General features: G+C 44.4%; 4 protein-coding genes across 4 annotated transcripts; all 4 read left to right on the forward strand.

The window, feature by feature from the left end:
- Positions 1–1,503: 1,503 nt before the first annotated feature.
- H6S33_012420 (uncharacterized protein) lies at positions 1,504–2,247 on the forward strand (the record flags this gene model as incomplete). Its single annotated transcript, XM_044843768.1, has 1 exon — positions 1,504–2,247. One exon carries the CDS (start codon positions 1,504–1,506, stop codon positions 2,245–2,247), a length of 744 nt encoding a protein of 247 aa, XP_044695069.1.
- A 2,136-nt stretch (positions 2,248–4,383) lies between these two features.
- Positions 4,384–7,660, forward strand: H6S33_012421 (uncharacterized protein; the record flags this gene model as incomplete). The annotated part of the gene is made up of 7 exons (XM_044843769.1): positions 4,384–5,186; positions 5,230–5,245; positions 5,305–6,155; positions 6,209–6,317; positions 6,384–7,209; positions 7,267–7,343; positions 7,394–7,660. The coding sequence occupies 7 exons, from the start codon at positions 4,384–4,386 to the stop codon at positions 7,658–7,660; spliced, it is 2,949 nt and encodes a 982-aa protein (XP_044695070.1).
- Positions 7,661–9,012: 1,352 nt separating this feature from the next.
- On the forward strand, positions 9,013–9,926 carry H6S33_012422 (uncharacterized protein; the record flags this gene model as incomplete). The annotated part of the gene is made up of 4 exons (XM_044843771.1): positions 9,013–9,070; positions 9,159–9,298; positions 9,414–9,542; positions 9,690–9,926. 4 exons carry the CDS (start codon positions 9,013–9,015, stop codon positions 9,924–9,926), a joined length of 564 nt encoding a protein of 187 aa, XP_044695071.1.
- Positions 9,927–12,422: 2,496 nt separating this feature from the next.
- H6S33_012423 (uncharacterized protein) lies at positions 12,423–14,541 on the forward strand (the record flags this gene model as incomplete). Its single annotated transcript, XM_044843772.1, has 10 exons — positions 12,423–12,580; positions 12,683–12,767; positions 12,837–12,930; positions 13,004–13,164; positions 13,228–13,255; positions 13,308–13,521; positions 13,580–13,774; positions 13,829–14,045; positions 14,071–14,298; positions 14,341–14,541. The coding sequence occupies 10 exons, from the start codon at positions 12,423–12,425 to the stop codon at positions 14,539–14,541; spliced, it is 1,581 nt and encodes a 526-aa protein (XP_044695072.1).
- Between the last annotated feature and the right edge of the window lie 630 nt (positions 14,542–15,171).

Genomic DNA, 15,171 nt, shown 5'->3' on the forward strand with positions numbered 1-15,171 from the left:
TTGATGATATGGTCTATTCGCACTTATACTTTGACTGTTTGAATGGGCGAATGTAAAGTACATGTATTTAGGGATTTCCACCGCCAATAGAAATCGAGAAGGTTTCAAGTTGTTTAGCCCTGAATAACAGATGTAAGAGGGGAAACAAGCATCATCGCGTCTAAATACTACATGTAGTATATAAGCGTTGCCCGGCCCTCGACTGTAGCAGGTAGGGAATGATATATGACCTGAAAAATATCTATAGGCGAGCATATATATCTGCCACTTCGCCAACACAATGATCACGGGAAGCCTTAAACTGCACTTCACGCTCAAACTTCATATCTCAAACAACTAGGGTTTCCATTGTTGCCCGACTGACTCAAACAAACATTCTAGAAAGAAGACTATATATAACAGAAACAGAAAGCTTCCCAAACTTAGCCAATCATAAGCTTTAAAGTACACATTACATAATTGGTAGACTCGGCACGACACCCCAGACTCTGACCCTATCTTACAGGCCTAGGGGTAGTCGTATGCCCTGAACGAAGGTCCTGGATTGGGTTCTAGTAAGTGCCTCCTAGCTTGTAGTCGAAATTTCGCATTGCTATCGGGATATTCGCTCGTAAGGAGGGGCAGCTACGCAGTCTCGTATTAACGATCTGATTATAATATTTGGAATATTGATACTATTTTGGGTTAGGGTTGCTGGTCCAAATTGAGTAGCCAATCAGAGAGCTATATAAGCTCTTACCCCCGTAACCCTTCACTTCGTTCAGGGCACTTTGTTCAGGGCATTTATGTAAATACAAGATACGTGTACGTTTAATTGGCGGAAGGAATATGTACCTCTATGTAGCTGTCAAAGAGTACATTTGATGGAATAGTCTAGATTACAGAAAGCTCTACATACTTGTAACCTACTATTGACTATGCAGCTTTACGTGGCTATATACTCGTATTATAAATGGTCCTGACATTCATTCTCAGCTCAACGCACGGGGCGTTCAAACTTCATCTCGAATCTCTAATGCCAAGATATGCACCCAAGCGATTGCTGTTAGGGTCCTAAATCTTGGCGCATGCGGCTCCTCAGCCTCATCCGTCATCGTACGGCTTAGAAATCACCGGGATTCTCCAGATCTCGTGATCTTATTACATACTACTAATACGACATGAAATTGGAGTATCTTCGAGAACCCTCTAGAGACACCAGGAATGAGCTTTACGGTTTATTTCATAGCCACCTACTAATGGCTTAGGAATGTGAATTAGATAAAACGAAAAATTGTGGCGAGTAACTACTACATTCCAGAAGCTGTTTTTGGATGACAGCACCGTGCTTTTGAATGGGTATAAAGGATAGCTCGAGCGAAGAAAGTGAAATAAAACCATTCCTTCAAGAGACAATCACCGTTACTCCTACTTGACTTCTTATCATACCTCACTTCGCAATATCTACAAACCGTTTGATCCTTTACATACCAAGTACAATCTTCAAGTCTCATAAGCTTAAACATGTCGACGTACAATAACTGTGCCCGCTACAATACCCGTCGACCAGCAGCAGTGCCCGCAGAACCAGATAGCATTACTCCAGAACTTGCCCTTGCACAACTTATGTCCCTTCTCGACCCCATAATAAATGCTGCCGCCTCATCGTCTCGAGCACCTAAACCACCAGTACATAAAACACCTACGTATCGCACCGTATTCACACCAAGATTTGATGTGCAGGAAACAGCTGTTGAATATGTTCTCGAGGGAGAGTTTCCAGGGCTGAGCGATAAATCGAAGCTAGATATCCAGTTCACAGATCACAAGACACTTTCAGTGCGGGGTATTTTAGAGAAGAAAGTTCTTGAGCAGAATGATACACCCAAAGAGGCAACTAGCTCTGCTAGCTTGGAAAAAAAATCGTTGAATCCCACAGTCGAAGATACAGATGATGAATCGGACAATGCTTCTACGGATTCATTCGAGATTATCGATAAACCCTCGTCCTCCTCCTCAAAGAAGACGTGTGAAAAGCCATCGGGACCAGCTCCGATCCCAACAAAGAAGATCGTTATTGAGAATACCCCTACCAAAAAACTAAAAACATGGGTGTCGGAGCGTGCATTTGGACCATTTCAGAGAACTTTCTCTTTTCCGGGAGTGGTCGATATTGAGAATGTCAGTGCTAGTTTGGAGGCTGGGTTGTTGAGAATCAGGGTACCAAAGAAGACGCAACTTGCTACAAGGAAGATCATAATCGTTTAATAGAAAGGTTGGATACTCGGTTAAATGATTGGACGTATTTGTACTATAGCATATATGTTCTTGGTACGACTTTATGGGATAATGGCCACACCCCGGGAATGGGACTTGTTTACATTTTTGTTATATGATCTTGTGCTTCATGTACCTTGTAGCGCTTTGAACTTCTTTTTTTCTTTGGAAATGTTCTTGATTCTTTCAAATCAATTTTGTTACTGCTCGAAATCAAGCTCACCTCGCCAGATATGCGAGTGATATTTCATGACCAAAAACCAATTGTCATATTAGGTGCACATGTACGATTTTTTTTTTTGTTTAATTCATTAATTATAATATACACATATACGATTTATAATTTAGGTTTATAATGCGTGGTATAAATAAGTAAGGATTCCGCTCTTTAGACCAACATCGTGCCTGATCGTATGATCTAAAATTTGATGTAATTATAAGAGCTATACACGTACTCAATCAGACCAAGCCTTATATTCACTCGTTAATTAAAAGGTCGAAGTCGTATATATATATAACCCAAGCTTCGTAAAGAATTCGGACCTTTTAAGTAACGTGTGAGTATAGGTTCGCAGGAACTATTGGGATCTTTTTGATAGTCTATATATCTGCGTTATTGGGGCAGTTAGCATAACAGACAGGTATTCCAATGAACTAGTAAGATTAGACGCGCGCAAGAATCTATCTTTGAAATGACGATTAGTCGATTCAAGTTACAGTAAGTAGGACTGGACTTTATCGTAGGACTCTGTTAGCTGAAAATCCGACTAGAAAGGTCTTTTTCTTTTAATACTAGGGAGCCCCCGGGTCACTATTTGTCCCGCTCCAAAGGCCGTGTATATATATATGTATTTTAGAATTTAAATTCCTTCTAGCACCCGTGATTGATCTCTTATAGCCCGAGTACAGGTACCCGGGCCCTTACTCTACTCTAGCAGGCCTCCCCATCAGCTCCGAGACTACCTCATCTTATCCTTTTTTTTTTAGCTATGAGATTGATACCTGCTGTATTCCATTCAATGGTGAGGGCGCCAGGTGTAGGGTTAGGGTTTCCCGAAAGTTCTTACCTGACATATTCTTTTATATTATAGTAGATATCATTCCACCCTGCGCCAAGGCTATCAAGCCCTAAAAGTAAAATATATGGCCTGGATGTAGATGATCTAGCTAAACCTAAGTAGTATTATTGACGAGTGATAGACTATGAAGATAAACGTTTACCAATCCTCCGAAGCTGGAGGCTCAAACATATTTTAGATGATCTAGATATAGTATATAGGAGTCTTAAGGGCTATACTCGTAATTTCATAGCGTTTGTGAACATAGCTGGGTCTGCATACACCAAAATCTGGAGCCTCATGCAGGATTTTGCGGGTATGCAACCCAGTTGTGTTCACAAACGCTATGAAATTACGAGTAATAGAAACGGCTACATACGTACATACATGTACTCACATATCAGATTTATATCATGCATGTGGTTCTTAAGCTTGTGCAAGGTTGAAATATGTGACAAGCCAGAGACAATACAAATACTACATATACTAAGAGGCTGGAAGGGGCAATATACAAGAGAAAGATCGTAATTTACAACGAGCGCAGAACACATAGTCTTTGTGAACTCTGGAATTGAGCAAATTCTCTATGCCAATTGGTCAATTGCGGGGGTAATCTTGCAATCGGTTCCTGCTTAAATGCCCAGTTAGTGTACAGCCACCCCAACCATCAACTCTACTCCCAGCCTAAGAGCTCTTTGCAGTCTGGCCCGAGACTACATGCGATGAAGCTCTTAAAACTTATAGCAATGAGCACGGATAGATGCAGTCAAGGTTGCACAAAGTGCGGATGCAGGGGGGCCATTCTTGGCATGGTGACATCGGTCCACAACACCCAAGTAGGCAGGACGCGATACCTACGACATGGAGAAGATTGAGGAACGGTATACGACACAATCCCTCCGTTGGTTCTTGACGTCTGCACCATGCGCTGAAAGCCGCTCGCTTCTGCCTTTGCATAATACATATTTTTGCATATGATATTCCTTAGATTCCTACATCCTTCCTTATTCACAAGCGCATCTCTTGCAAGCGCATCTCTTCCACCATAAACTACAAAACGCGTCAATCGATGGAAGGCCCTCAACGTCGTCGTCGCCCAGCTGCGACTTACGGAAAGTCAACCAAAAAGCGATACGCGGATGTGGTTTGTGGCGATATCTTCACATCTACAGATTCACCGAAAGAGCTGGAGGAGTTATCGGGGGAGGAGCAGCAGCAGCAACAGCAACGAAACAACTCAAAGGGAGTCCCTACAATAACTACAACAAAGACAGTCAAGGCGCAGAAAAACCAACAGATAATAACCGACCCCTCCTCAAACCTTATTGGTGGGGCAAGCCTACTGCTGAAGGATGGTCAGAAGAAGGTCCAAGCCACATTGAAGGGAAAGAATAAACGACCCATCGCAAATTCTGCTGTAACCAGTCCCCCAAAACATCATAAAGTCTTTGACTTTACCCCAAGTGATGACGATGACAATATTCCCCAGCCTCAAATAGAAGATACATGGCGTCATAACGGCATTGACGAATTTGATGTTCCATCTAGTGGCGACGAAGAATCTTTCGCCGTGCGAAAGAAGCCTCTACCGAATCAGTTACCCAGAGCTCCCAATACTTCTATTAATACCAGCATAAGGAGATTTGCGAAGGAAACCAAGAAAGGAAGGGACGGCTTGCCTTCTCAAGATTCCAAACTTGTTCGTAAGGATTCTACTTCAAGAAGGGGCGAAAACCAGGCAGCAAACAGCAAAGACGGCGGCAGAGACACAGCTAAAATCAAGAAACTCCCTCCAACCAAACCCCCGACTGAAGTCCCCAAGGCTGTTTCCAAACTGGACGAAATCTCTAAAGCTCCGAAGCCTGCGAAAAGGTCTCTCAAAGCTTCAAATGAAGTACCCCCGAAGTCGAAAAAGGCATTACATAAGCTCAGTACGAGTTCCTTTTCGGTAGAGATTGAGAGATTATCTGAACAAAGACCCCGGAGACAGCTGTCACTTGAACCGGATGTCATGACGGAACATTTATCTGAACAAACCGTTCGACATGCCCGAACGAAGTCGACTCAGACAAAACCTAAGATTAACCTTTCTAATGGACCTGCTAAACCTGTTACTCTGCCAGTGATTTCTGATGAGACACAGTTATCTCCACTATTATCTCAACAAAATCGTCGGGATTCGGTTCCTTATTCTCCCGGCATAGTTGCACACGTCGATGGGTTATCCAACAGAAATCCTAAACCAGAAGGAGAATCCAAAGGAGCTAAGAGGGTTCCGAGGTTTTCGGAGATATTTCAAAGTGGTGGTGATGAACTACCAGCTCCCCAGCGCAGGAGGCTCATAGATAGGCTTGGGGCCGGGAAGCCTGATTATCCAATGATGTCGTCGTCCGAATCAGAGAGCAGTGACGAGGGTTTGGATGAATATACCTATCATACTCAACAATCCACTTCACAACCTCGGAATCCATTCGAATCACAACCAGAGGTTGATATTGCAATGGAGGAGTCACAGTTCACCATAGAACCCACCGCCAAACCAGTTTATAATAACAGCGGCCCAAAAGTTACTTACGCACGGCAACGGTCTTTTCGAACGGAAGAGTTTGATGAAAACACCATGTTCAATGTGCCGCTTGTGATGTCACAACAATCCTTCGGGAGCAAACGCAATGATGGTATGGGAGAAGACGAGGACTTGGAGGGTGAAACTGGGTCTAAAATGATGAAGACCATCCATGAGCTGCGTGAGGCTGGGGTGAACAACCGTTTCCTGGATGATATCGAGGAACTATTCGGTGATATTGAGGGAGACAGCCCTCTAAGTAGGCGGAGGTCTGGGTATGTTTATCCACACTATCGAGACCTGGCCGTCTTACTTACTCCTTTTGTAGTTATCTGGAACTAGCGGGGAAAATGCGAGAAAAAAGCTTCATCAGCAAGTTCCGTGCCAATAATTTCACAGAAAGATTGTTTACAAAGCTCAACAAGCAGACTGATGAGGTAGGGAATCATCCTATTTTCATTTGATGATTGACTGTAAGGTGTCTAATGAATCGGCACAACCAGATCGTTTGCTTTATCTTGTCTTACATCCTTTGCTGCCTCTTGCTTGAAGACTCCACGGTGCAAATAGCTTCTCAGGCTCGTAAAAACGGCTCAATTCCGATGCTTGTTCGTATGCTTGATTTTGAAAAGGATATTTATATCATCGCCAAAGACCGGAAAACAAACATGTCGAAAGCCACACAGAGTATGGTCCAGGATCTCCGCACGCAGGTTGAAAAATCACCCATTTTTTCCAACAGGCGGCCAAAAATCCTCTCACCGCAGATTATAGCTCTTAAAGTATTAGAACAATCTGTGAGAAAGCTTAGGGAAGCTGGTGTTGATGATGATATTTTATCTGCTGGTGGGTTGGGAAAATTAGTGCATATTTTGAATCCATTCGCTATTACAAATTTCAAGGGCGTTGAGAAAGCCCGGGACACTTTTGTGCTCGAGCTTGCCGTATCAACCCTGGAATCCCATGCAGTTGGGAACCGGGTTCCTGCAGAGCAGCAATTTTCTCCGTCGGAACTTAAGATTGTGGCGGCCCTTATTCCGGCTGTGATCAAGATGGAAACGAGCGATGTCAACGATATTTTATTGCTGATTTTACGATTCACTATCAATCTCACGAACAACCGTGCGTCGATCTGTAATACATTTGCCGAGTCATCGCTCATTTCAGTATTGGTGGGGATGGTATGTACCAAATTCGACGATTTGGCGGATCTTAGTCTCGAAATGAACGAACGTCTCGTAAAGCTAGATCTGTTGATTCTTAGTTTGGGGCTTCTAATCAACTTCGCAGAGCTGAGTGACAGGGCCAGATGCGCCGTAGATGATCGAGGTTTGTTCGCTGAATCAACACCCTTATTTGCATTTTAATTCGTTAATTGTGCAATAGGTGCCCCAGAAGATGAGAAGACACTCCTTGATGAGCTACTTCATATATATCTTGAACGACAGGAACGGGCAGCGGAGGTATTTCAATCACATCTATTTCGAAATTCTACCTTGCTAATTTTTTTAAGGCCGATTCGGAAGAAGAATCCCAATCCAATGTTGCATTCGGGTATCTTTCAATTTTACTGGGAAATCTGTGCCAAAATAGTAATATCCAGGAGAAAATACGGCTAAGGATGCCGAACGCTACGCTCCAACCCCTCTTCAATTCTCTTGAAGAGTTCATCGCGCATCACCGGAAGGTGGATGACCAATATGAGAATTATGATGATGGTCCAAATGCGGCATTCACAGAAAGGCTGGAGCAGATGGTCAGGAGATTAAGGAAAGGATAAAATTTATAATGTACATTACTTTGGTCCCCGTATCTGATTGCAACCGTAAAGTTGCATGTAGTTAGCGAACTGGACGCCCTAATGAGGTTTATGTATGATATATTCATCCAGCTGCTAATCGGTGGTTTGCTTTGGGATTTTCCATCATTTTTCTCTGTATTTTTCCCTTTATCTACTTCTCTGTATAATTAAAACTTATTTTTTCTTATAATTAACCTGTTGTATATTTGATTGATTGGAATGGGTCATCTCAACAAGTTATGCCCATGAGTTGTATTAGTCGCTCCAAATGCGATTTGCTTCTCACGTTACAAGGGAAATAGTCACAAGAACAGAATGACGGTCGCAATATTGTTTGTTATACTTTTAAGAGTGATTGATGCATGTTGGGGGTGTAACTTGAATCAATAGTGTTGAAGCTGCCTCATGTATAAGTGGGTAGGTACATATACCTGAGTTTACCCGTTCAGTGTTCTCGACGTGTTCTTTGCAGTCATAGTCTACTACATCTACATACCTACCTAGCATGCACAAGATTACATTTTGTGGGTTAGGAAAAACATGTGATTCCTACTACTACCAGTCCACGTTAGTCAAAATGCTAAACGAGTGTGGTCCTCCCTTTTGCTCGCTTGTGGGGAGTTTAACCGCATATAACCACAGTCGCAGAAACCATCTTTACCTACCCCAAGGAGCATGTACATCCTCACCGGGAGGAAAGACAAGAAACAAAGAAAGTTGTGTCATGAACGTGCCAAAAAAGCCAATCTAATCAGAATCACATTTTTAGGTAGTTCAGGATCTCCCACCGCCCACCGTTTTTTACTCCAGATTTCTCCGCTGCATGTCAGTTAAAGCTTGCCTGATAATGGTTGTTTGAGCTGCATACATCTGTAGAGTACATAGCACCCTCGTCCATTTTGCTAGCGTCTGATCTTCTCTTTCCAGGAAAGAAGGAAGAAAGCCTAGGTCTTTTCATCCGTCTGCTTGATTTTTTGCGTTGCGCCTTGTCCTCTTCCCCCCACTGGCTCTTGCTAGCACACAAGTAGAAGGCAGAGTGTGGGTGTATTTAGTGCGTAGAGTCGCCAACTGAACTGAACTGCGATTGCTCTGTTCAACCTGAACTGAGTCCGCGACGTAGTTTCGACGTGATCTGTTCAACAGGCAAAGCCGCGTCTCCTCTCAACACCGACACAACCCGTCCTCAACCACCTCTTCACTTTCTAGAGTATTCACTGTTCACACATCTAACTCCACAGTGCCTCTTCCCTTTCTAGCTCCCACCCACTCCAGCTATCACCGATACTTCCTATCCCATCCCAATATACCGATAGTTGCATATCGTTTGTATAATGGCACCTCCCCATCCTAAACAGCGCAAGATCGCTATCGTTGGCAGCAGGGCTGTTGGTAAGCATCAACTTCTCTTCCATCATTCCCCGCTACTTGGACCTCCTGGTCCAACGAACTGTGGCTGACCACACTTCATAAAATGTAGGCAAGTCTTCGCTCACGGTCCAGTTCGTCGAGAACCACTTCGTCGAATCCTATTATCCAACGATTGAAAATACGTTTTCAAGAGTGATCAAGTACAAGGGCCAAGAGTATGCCACAGAAATAATCGATACCGCTGGACAGGTAGGGGTTCCGTGTTCCCTCTACTACCTTTAATCTCCTGACTTCGAATGATTCATTCCTCTCTTCTTTATGACTAAATACTGACCCTGCCGCCTCCCTGGCGAATTATTTTCAGGATGAGTACAGCATCCTGAACTCCAGGCACTCCATTGGTATCCACGGATACATGTTGGTTTATTCCGTCGCTTCTCAGCAATCGTTTGAGATGGTCAAGATCATTCGTGATAAAGTCCTTACACATTTGGTAAGCTCCGCTCAATAACCCATAGTTATTTGTAAACCCGACTTGCCATCCTATTCCGTCTAATTCTCATCACACCCCCCTCCTTCATGTTTCATCCCTTTATCCAGACCATAAGTGGCTAACATGGTGCTCGTTCTTACGATATAGGGAGCTGATTGGGTTCCAATCGTCGTTGTTGGAAATAAATCTGATCTTCATATCCAAAGACAAGTCAGCGCTGAGGAAGGGAAAGCTCTTACACAAGAATGGAATTGCGCATGGACCGAAGCCTCAGCCCGTCACAACGAAAATGTCGCGAAGGCTTTTGAGCTGATGATTGAACAAGTGGAGAAAGCCCAGAATCCCTCCGCTCCACCAGGCGGTGGAAAATGCACCATTATGTAATTGATAAGTTCCTACTGGTCTGGAACCCCTGGTGTAGCGGATGTCTGTTTTTTTTTTTTTTTTCGCTCTTATTTGATTTTAGAAGTTTGCTTTTTTTTTTCCCCTTTTTTTTTTCTGCCGTTGAATCTGGTGGTTTTTGTTTTTTTTCCTTCCTCTATGGCTGCCAGTGGTTAGCTAGGGGGACGCGGCGTTCCAATTCTCGTTTCATTTTTCCTTACTTGGTTCTCAAATAGCCTTCCTTAGTAAGGCATCGTAGGGCCTAAAGCAGGAGGAGGTAATGGATTTTGCTCCTTCCATATTGACGGGTTCTGAGTGTTGTCCTTACTGAAGTGGTGATACTATGTGGTTCAGAAAGCTGTAGAAGATATGTGGAAGCTCGTATGACTGAAACGGAAACGCTCTTAGCGCAATCACAACTCACCCCCGGTTTTCTAATTTTTCGCCCTATAATTCTCTATGGTAGGGTCTTAGCTGACCACAGAAGGTGATAATATGTCAATAAAGACTCGTTTCTCGATATTCTTCGGCCTCTCGATGCTTATATGCAGGTGACTTTGAAATGACATACCTGAGTTTTTTTTCTTTTGTTCATAGGGCTGCGGTTTGCAGCCCGTCTGCAGATTGGGTAAGTCGTGCGTTATAGTTTAATTCAAGTGTTTAAATAACTATCGGCAAATATAGATTAGATCGTAGTAAAGGTTTTGGTAGTCAGCTGCCTGGGTTGGTTGAAGTCTGGTTTAAAATATTCCTTTTGTCGCTTTTGTCGAATCGGGTGATATCTCATGATTCACCTGGTGACTAATTATTCATGAAAAGAGATCCCTGCCAGGAACTGAACTCTTGCTAGTATAATAAATACCAGATAGTGTATAAAACGAATCTTAATTGGATGCTGGTACATAAAAACTTAGCGATATAGGTACCCGAGAATAGATTCATGCGAGTGATGATCCATGAACAAGGGTTCAGGCCTCCATTTGTAGATTCCCGTATATATAGAAAGCCCTTATTTAATCGATACTGGAATCTCATCGCGCTTCTCTTTAACAGTAAATCTCGACAAATATAATAATTAATTGGCCACCTAGTGTGGTGCTTGTCGGTGAATAATTGCTCTTTTTCACTGTGTGATGTGGCCTCACTTTATGACGGACAAATTTCCTTTTCTATCCGCATACGGGCATCCGGTAAAGATTAGATGGAGATTATTTTTCAGGGCTCAGCAGCAGCAGCAGCGGAACTGGTTTGTGTAGGCTCAACGTCACAAGAACTAAATCATCGATTTTGGCGTCCCGTATCTGAATTAGTAGGATTTTGACGCTGCCAGGGGTCCGCATTAAGGGAAAAAGAACATATAGAAAACCGGAAGTGCCGCTCTGGTATCGATGAATCGAGCGTCACATTATGCATCAATGAGTTCTCGGTTAGGCCCAAGTGAATCTAAGGAATGTCGGGTTTCATACCACGACATCGGGATATCGGTGATCAAATCGGCATTGTACGGGTCGACAACCTGGCAAAAGCGACCGAAGATTGACATCTCGATCACTCAGATGGAGTTCAATAGGACAGCCTTTGACAAGTGGCCGTCCCAGGAAACAAAGGAAGGACTATTCTCGTTGTACCGTTTACATACATACACACAAATGTAACATGTAGCAAACGAACAATGTTACCCGGCCCTGAGTACATAATACGTTGTTTGTCAATCGGTTGGGGAAGCATGGAAAAAGCATGGAGTAGATCGTGCAGAACAACTGAATCGTGGCTTCGGATCACGGCGAGGGGTATGTTTGTAGGGATACTCTAGTTGGAGATATATATATGGGGGGTAAGGAATGATCACAGGGATATGAATTGGGGGGTTGGCACTATGTTGCGCAGTAGGTAATATATTGAGCTCAAGCTCCTATTACTGATTTCGATACAGGTGGCGGTGATGGTGATGATGGTGGCGGGGAATGGGGGTCGATTATTGCAATTTTTGAACTATGATAGAGACAGAGAGAGACAGACGTGGGCATTTCAGTAGGAATTAATTATTAACTCCACGTTGCAGTATGGGTTGGTTGTTGTGATGGTTGCAATCATACATATTTTCGGTGGGTGGAAAGGTTCCCGGCAATCGGGCGCGTTGCTGCCATCATCATCCCTCGTTAGCCACACCTTGCTGCCTGCAGTTGGCAGTGGATAGGTATCTGGTTCTTCTCTGTTCATCTTTCTTTCTTTTCTTCCTCTCCCCTTCTATCTACACCCCTCCCCGTCATTCCTACTTCAGATTCATCGTATCCTTCCCCCCTTTCCTCGAGAATTTCCATGCTTAACACCATTTGACCCCGCCGTTAATTCTCTGTGTGTGAGTTTAAAAAAACGCAAACGACACTCCCTTAAATTGCACCAAGACCTCTATTATAGGAGCAGCAAAAACGAGGAGCAACTAGCATCGGATTTGGTGGCAGAGCGATATCAGCAGTAACAGCAGCCAGCAGCTCGCGAATGAACATGATGAAGAGAGACAGCCCCGGCCCTTCCGGCTCGGAACCGCCACGAAAAAGACCTCTGACAGTCGACGCGAACGGCAAGCCGAGGTTTAAGGGTTGCGACGGTATCAAGGCATATGAGATCATTTGCAAGCTTGGAGAGGGCACATTCGGGTATGTTTTCGCTCTTTGCAACAACCTGGCTGGTAGTGAGGGGTTTACGAGTTGGGAGTTGCAATAGGTGGGGGTTTCTAACCGCGTATACTCGTCATATAGAGAGGTTCACAAGGCTCGCCACAGAGCTACTGGCTCCATGGTGGCGCTGAAAAAAATTCTAATGCATAATGCGAAGGAAGAAGGGGTAAGTTTTGAGACATCATTTCTGGCGTGTTTTTTTTGCGGAGTGCTGAAGATAGTCGATTCTTTATAGTTTCCGATCACTGCGTTGCGGGAGATCAAGATCTTGAAAATGTTATCACACAAGAACATCGTTCGATTAATGGAAATGGCCGTTGAGAGGAAGAGTAAGCCCCACACTTCTTGCTGTGGTCATGCAATCATCTCAATGGACTAATCGGATGCTGTGTCAACCAACAGAGGAGCGAGGAGTTATTGGGAGGGGAACACTTTATATGGTCACGCCTTACATGGACCACGATCTCGCGGGACTACTTGAAAACCCGGATGTAACATTTACGGAACCACAGATAAAGTGCTACATGCTTCAGTTACTTGAGGGCACAAAGTACTTACATGAGGTAATTGATCTATTACAAATGGTATTGTGCTTTATCAACTAACGTGGTTACTTGAAACAATAGAACAAGATATTACATCGTGACATGAAAGGTTAGATTGACCACACGGTTATAAAATGGCACAGCTAACATATATCGGATAGCCGCGAATTTACTCATTGATAACCGCGGCATATTGCAAATTGCCGATTTTGGTCTTGCTAGAAAATTTGAGGAAGAGATTCCCGTTGCTGGTGGTGGAGGGGGAAATCCTGGCCGGGATTACACTAACTGTGTCGTAACTCGATGGTACCGGCCACCAGAGCTTCTTTTGGGAGAACGAGCGTATACGTCGGCAATTGACCTATGGGGTGTGGGGTAAGGCTACTCTACCTCATCTTTAACGAAATATCAATCGACTAATATGCGACTATAGTTGTGTGTTTGCAGAGATGTATAAGGGAAAGCCGATACTTCAAGGCAATAGCGATATGGACCAATTAATGAAGATTTTTCAACTATGTGGATCCCCCAATGAAAAAAATATGCCAGGTTTCGAGAAATTACCTGGATGTGAAGGTTTTAGGCAGTTTGGCCCTTACCATCGCGCACTAGAAGGCCACTACAGCGAGTAAGTCCATCTTGGTATACCTTGTGATGTCTCGCTAACTGATGTGCCAAGTAGGATGGGCAGCGCAGGCGTTTCCTTGCTCTCGGAGTTTTTAAGACTCGACCCCCGCAGGAGAATCAATGCTATTGATGCACTTAAACATGAGTATTTTACTACTGATCCCCAACCTGCGAAGCCAAGCGATTTGCCAAGATTCGAAGACAGTCATGAGCTTGATCGGAAAAAGTTTCGCAGTCGGGCCAACCTTCCACCTGCACCGGCTGGAGGGACTGTTGGTGTAACTCATAATCCCGCAGGGGGCGAATGGGTTGGGCGAGCTGGTGAGGTTCCATGGACAAATGGATCTGGGGGACCAGCGCAAGGCAGACGCCCTGATGGCCAATGGAACAACGGAAGCGCAAGACACGGGGGAGGTCGTCAGCACGATAATCGACCACTACAATCTCACGATAGTCGGATACCACAGGGACAAGGGCAAGGGCACAGACCACCCGGACCAGATCATCGTCCAGCCTGGACTAGGGGTCCCCCACAATCAGATTCGGGCCATCGAGAACTAGGCATAGGCTTGCCTCCTAGACCGCCTCAACCCCATATGGATAGACATAGGGGAGGACCAGGGAATAACCGTGGTGGGGGTGGTGGCGGAGGTGGCGGTGGAAGCGTCGACACCTACATACCGTCTTACGGTGGTGGAGGAGGCGTGGACGATCGACGAGGAGGGGGGAATAGCAGAGGAGGTTGGGACCGAGACAATAGGGGAGTAAGCAGAGAAAGGGCGGACTGGAGAGAGCGGGGTGCGCACATGGAGCGAGGATTTAGTGGGAGTACTGGCGGGGGTCAGCGAAGAAGCTCTAGCCGCGACCGTCATCGGGACGGCGGTGAACCAGTCCAAAATAACATATACCGCAGATGAGCAGCATTACACTGATTAAAACGAGTGCCAAATTTTTCTTTGGCCATCGAAACTTGTTTTTAAAAAAAAACCGCGACAAAAGACTTAGATTGAACGGCAAAGAACCGCGGACAAGACTTTGGTCTGGTTACCACATCGAGGCCCACACGATGTGATGAGAAATTGCATTTTTTTCCTTTCTTATTTACAAAAACCTCAGTTTTTATCTCTTTTGTTTCTAAGGTGGTGCTAGAGAAAACGGGGCAGTTGGGGAAGATGAACCTGAACGATTTCACGAAACAATTATCTTTGTGGGTGGGTGTTTGCGCTTTTTGTCTTGCATCAGCGGAATCCGAGCATGGGGTGGGGGTTTGTTATTGATTTTCGCTGTTGGCGAGGTTTGTTTGCCGTCTTCCTCCCTTCTTTCAGCTCTACCGATAGCTAGCCTCTTTCTTCCCTTTCTCTTCTTTGTACACTATTTTCCTTCTCTATTGTTGTGTTA

Source organism: Morchella sextelata, assembly GCF_020137385.1.
Source record: "Morchella sextelata strain SCLS chromosome Unknown scls_8, whole genome shotgun sequence".
Classification (NCBI taxonomy): Eukaryota; Fungi; Ascomycota; class Pezizomycetes; order Pezizales; family Morchellaceae; genus Morchella; species Morchella sextelata.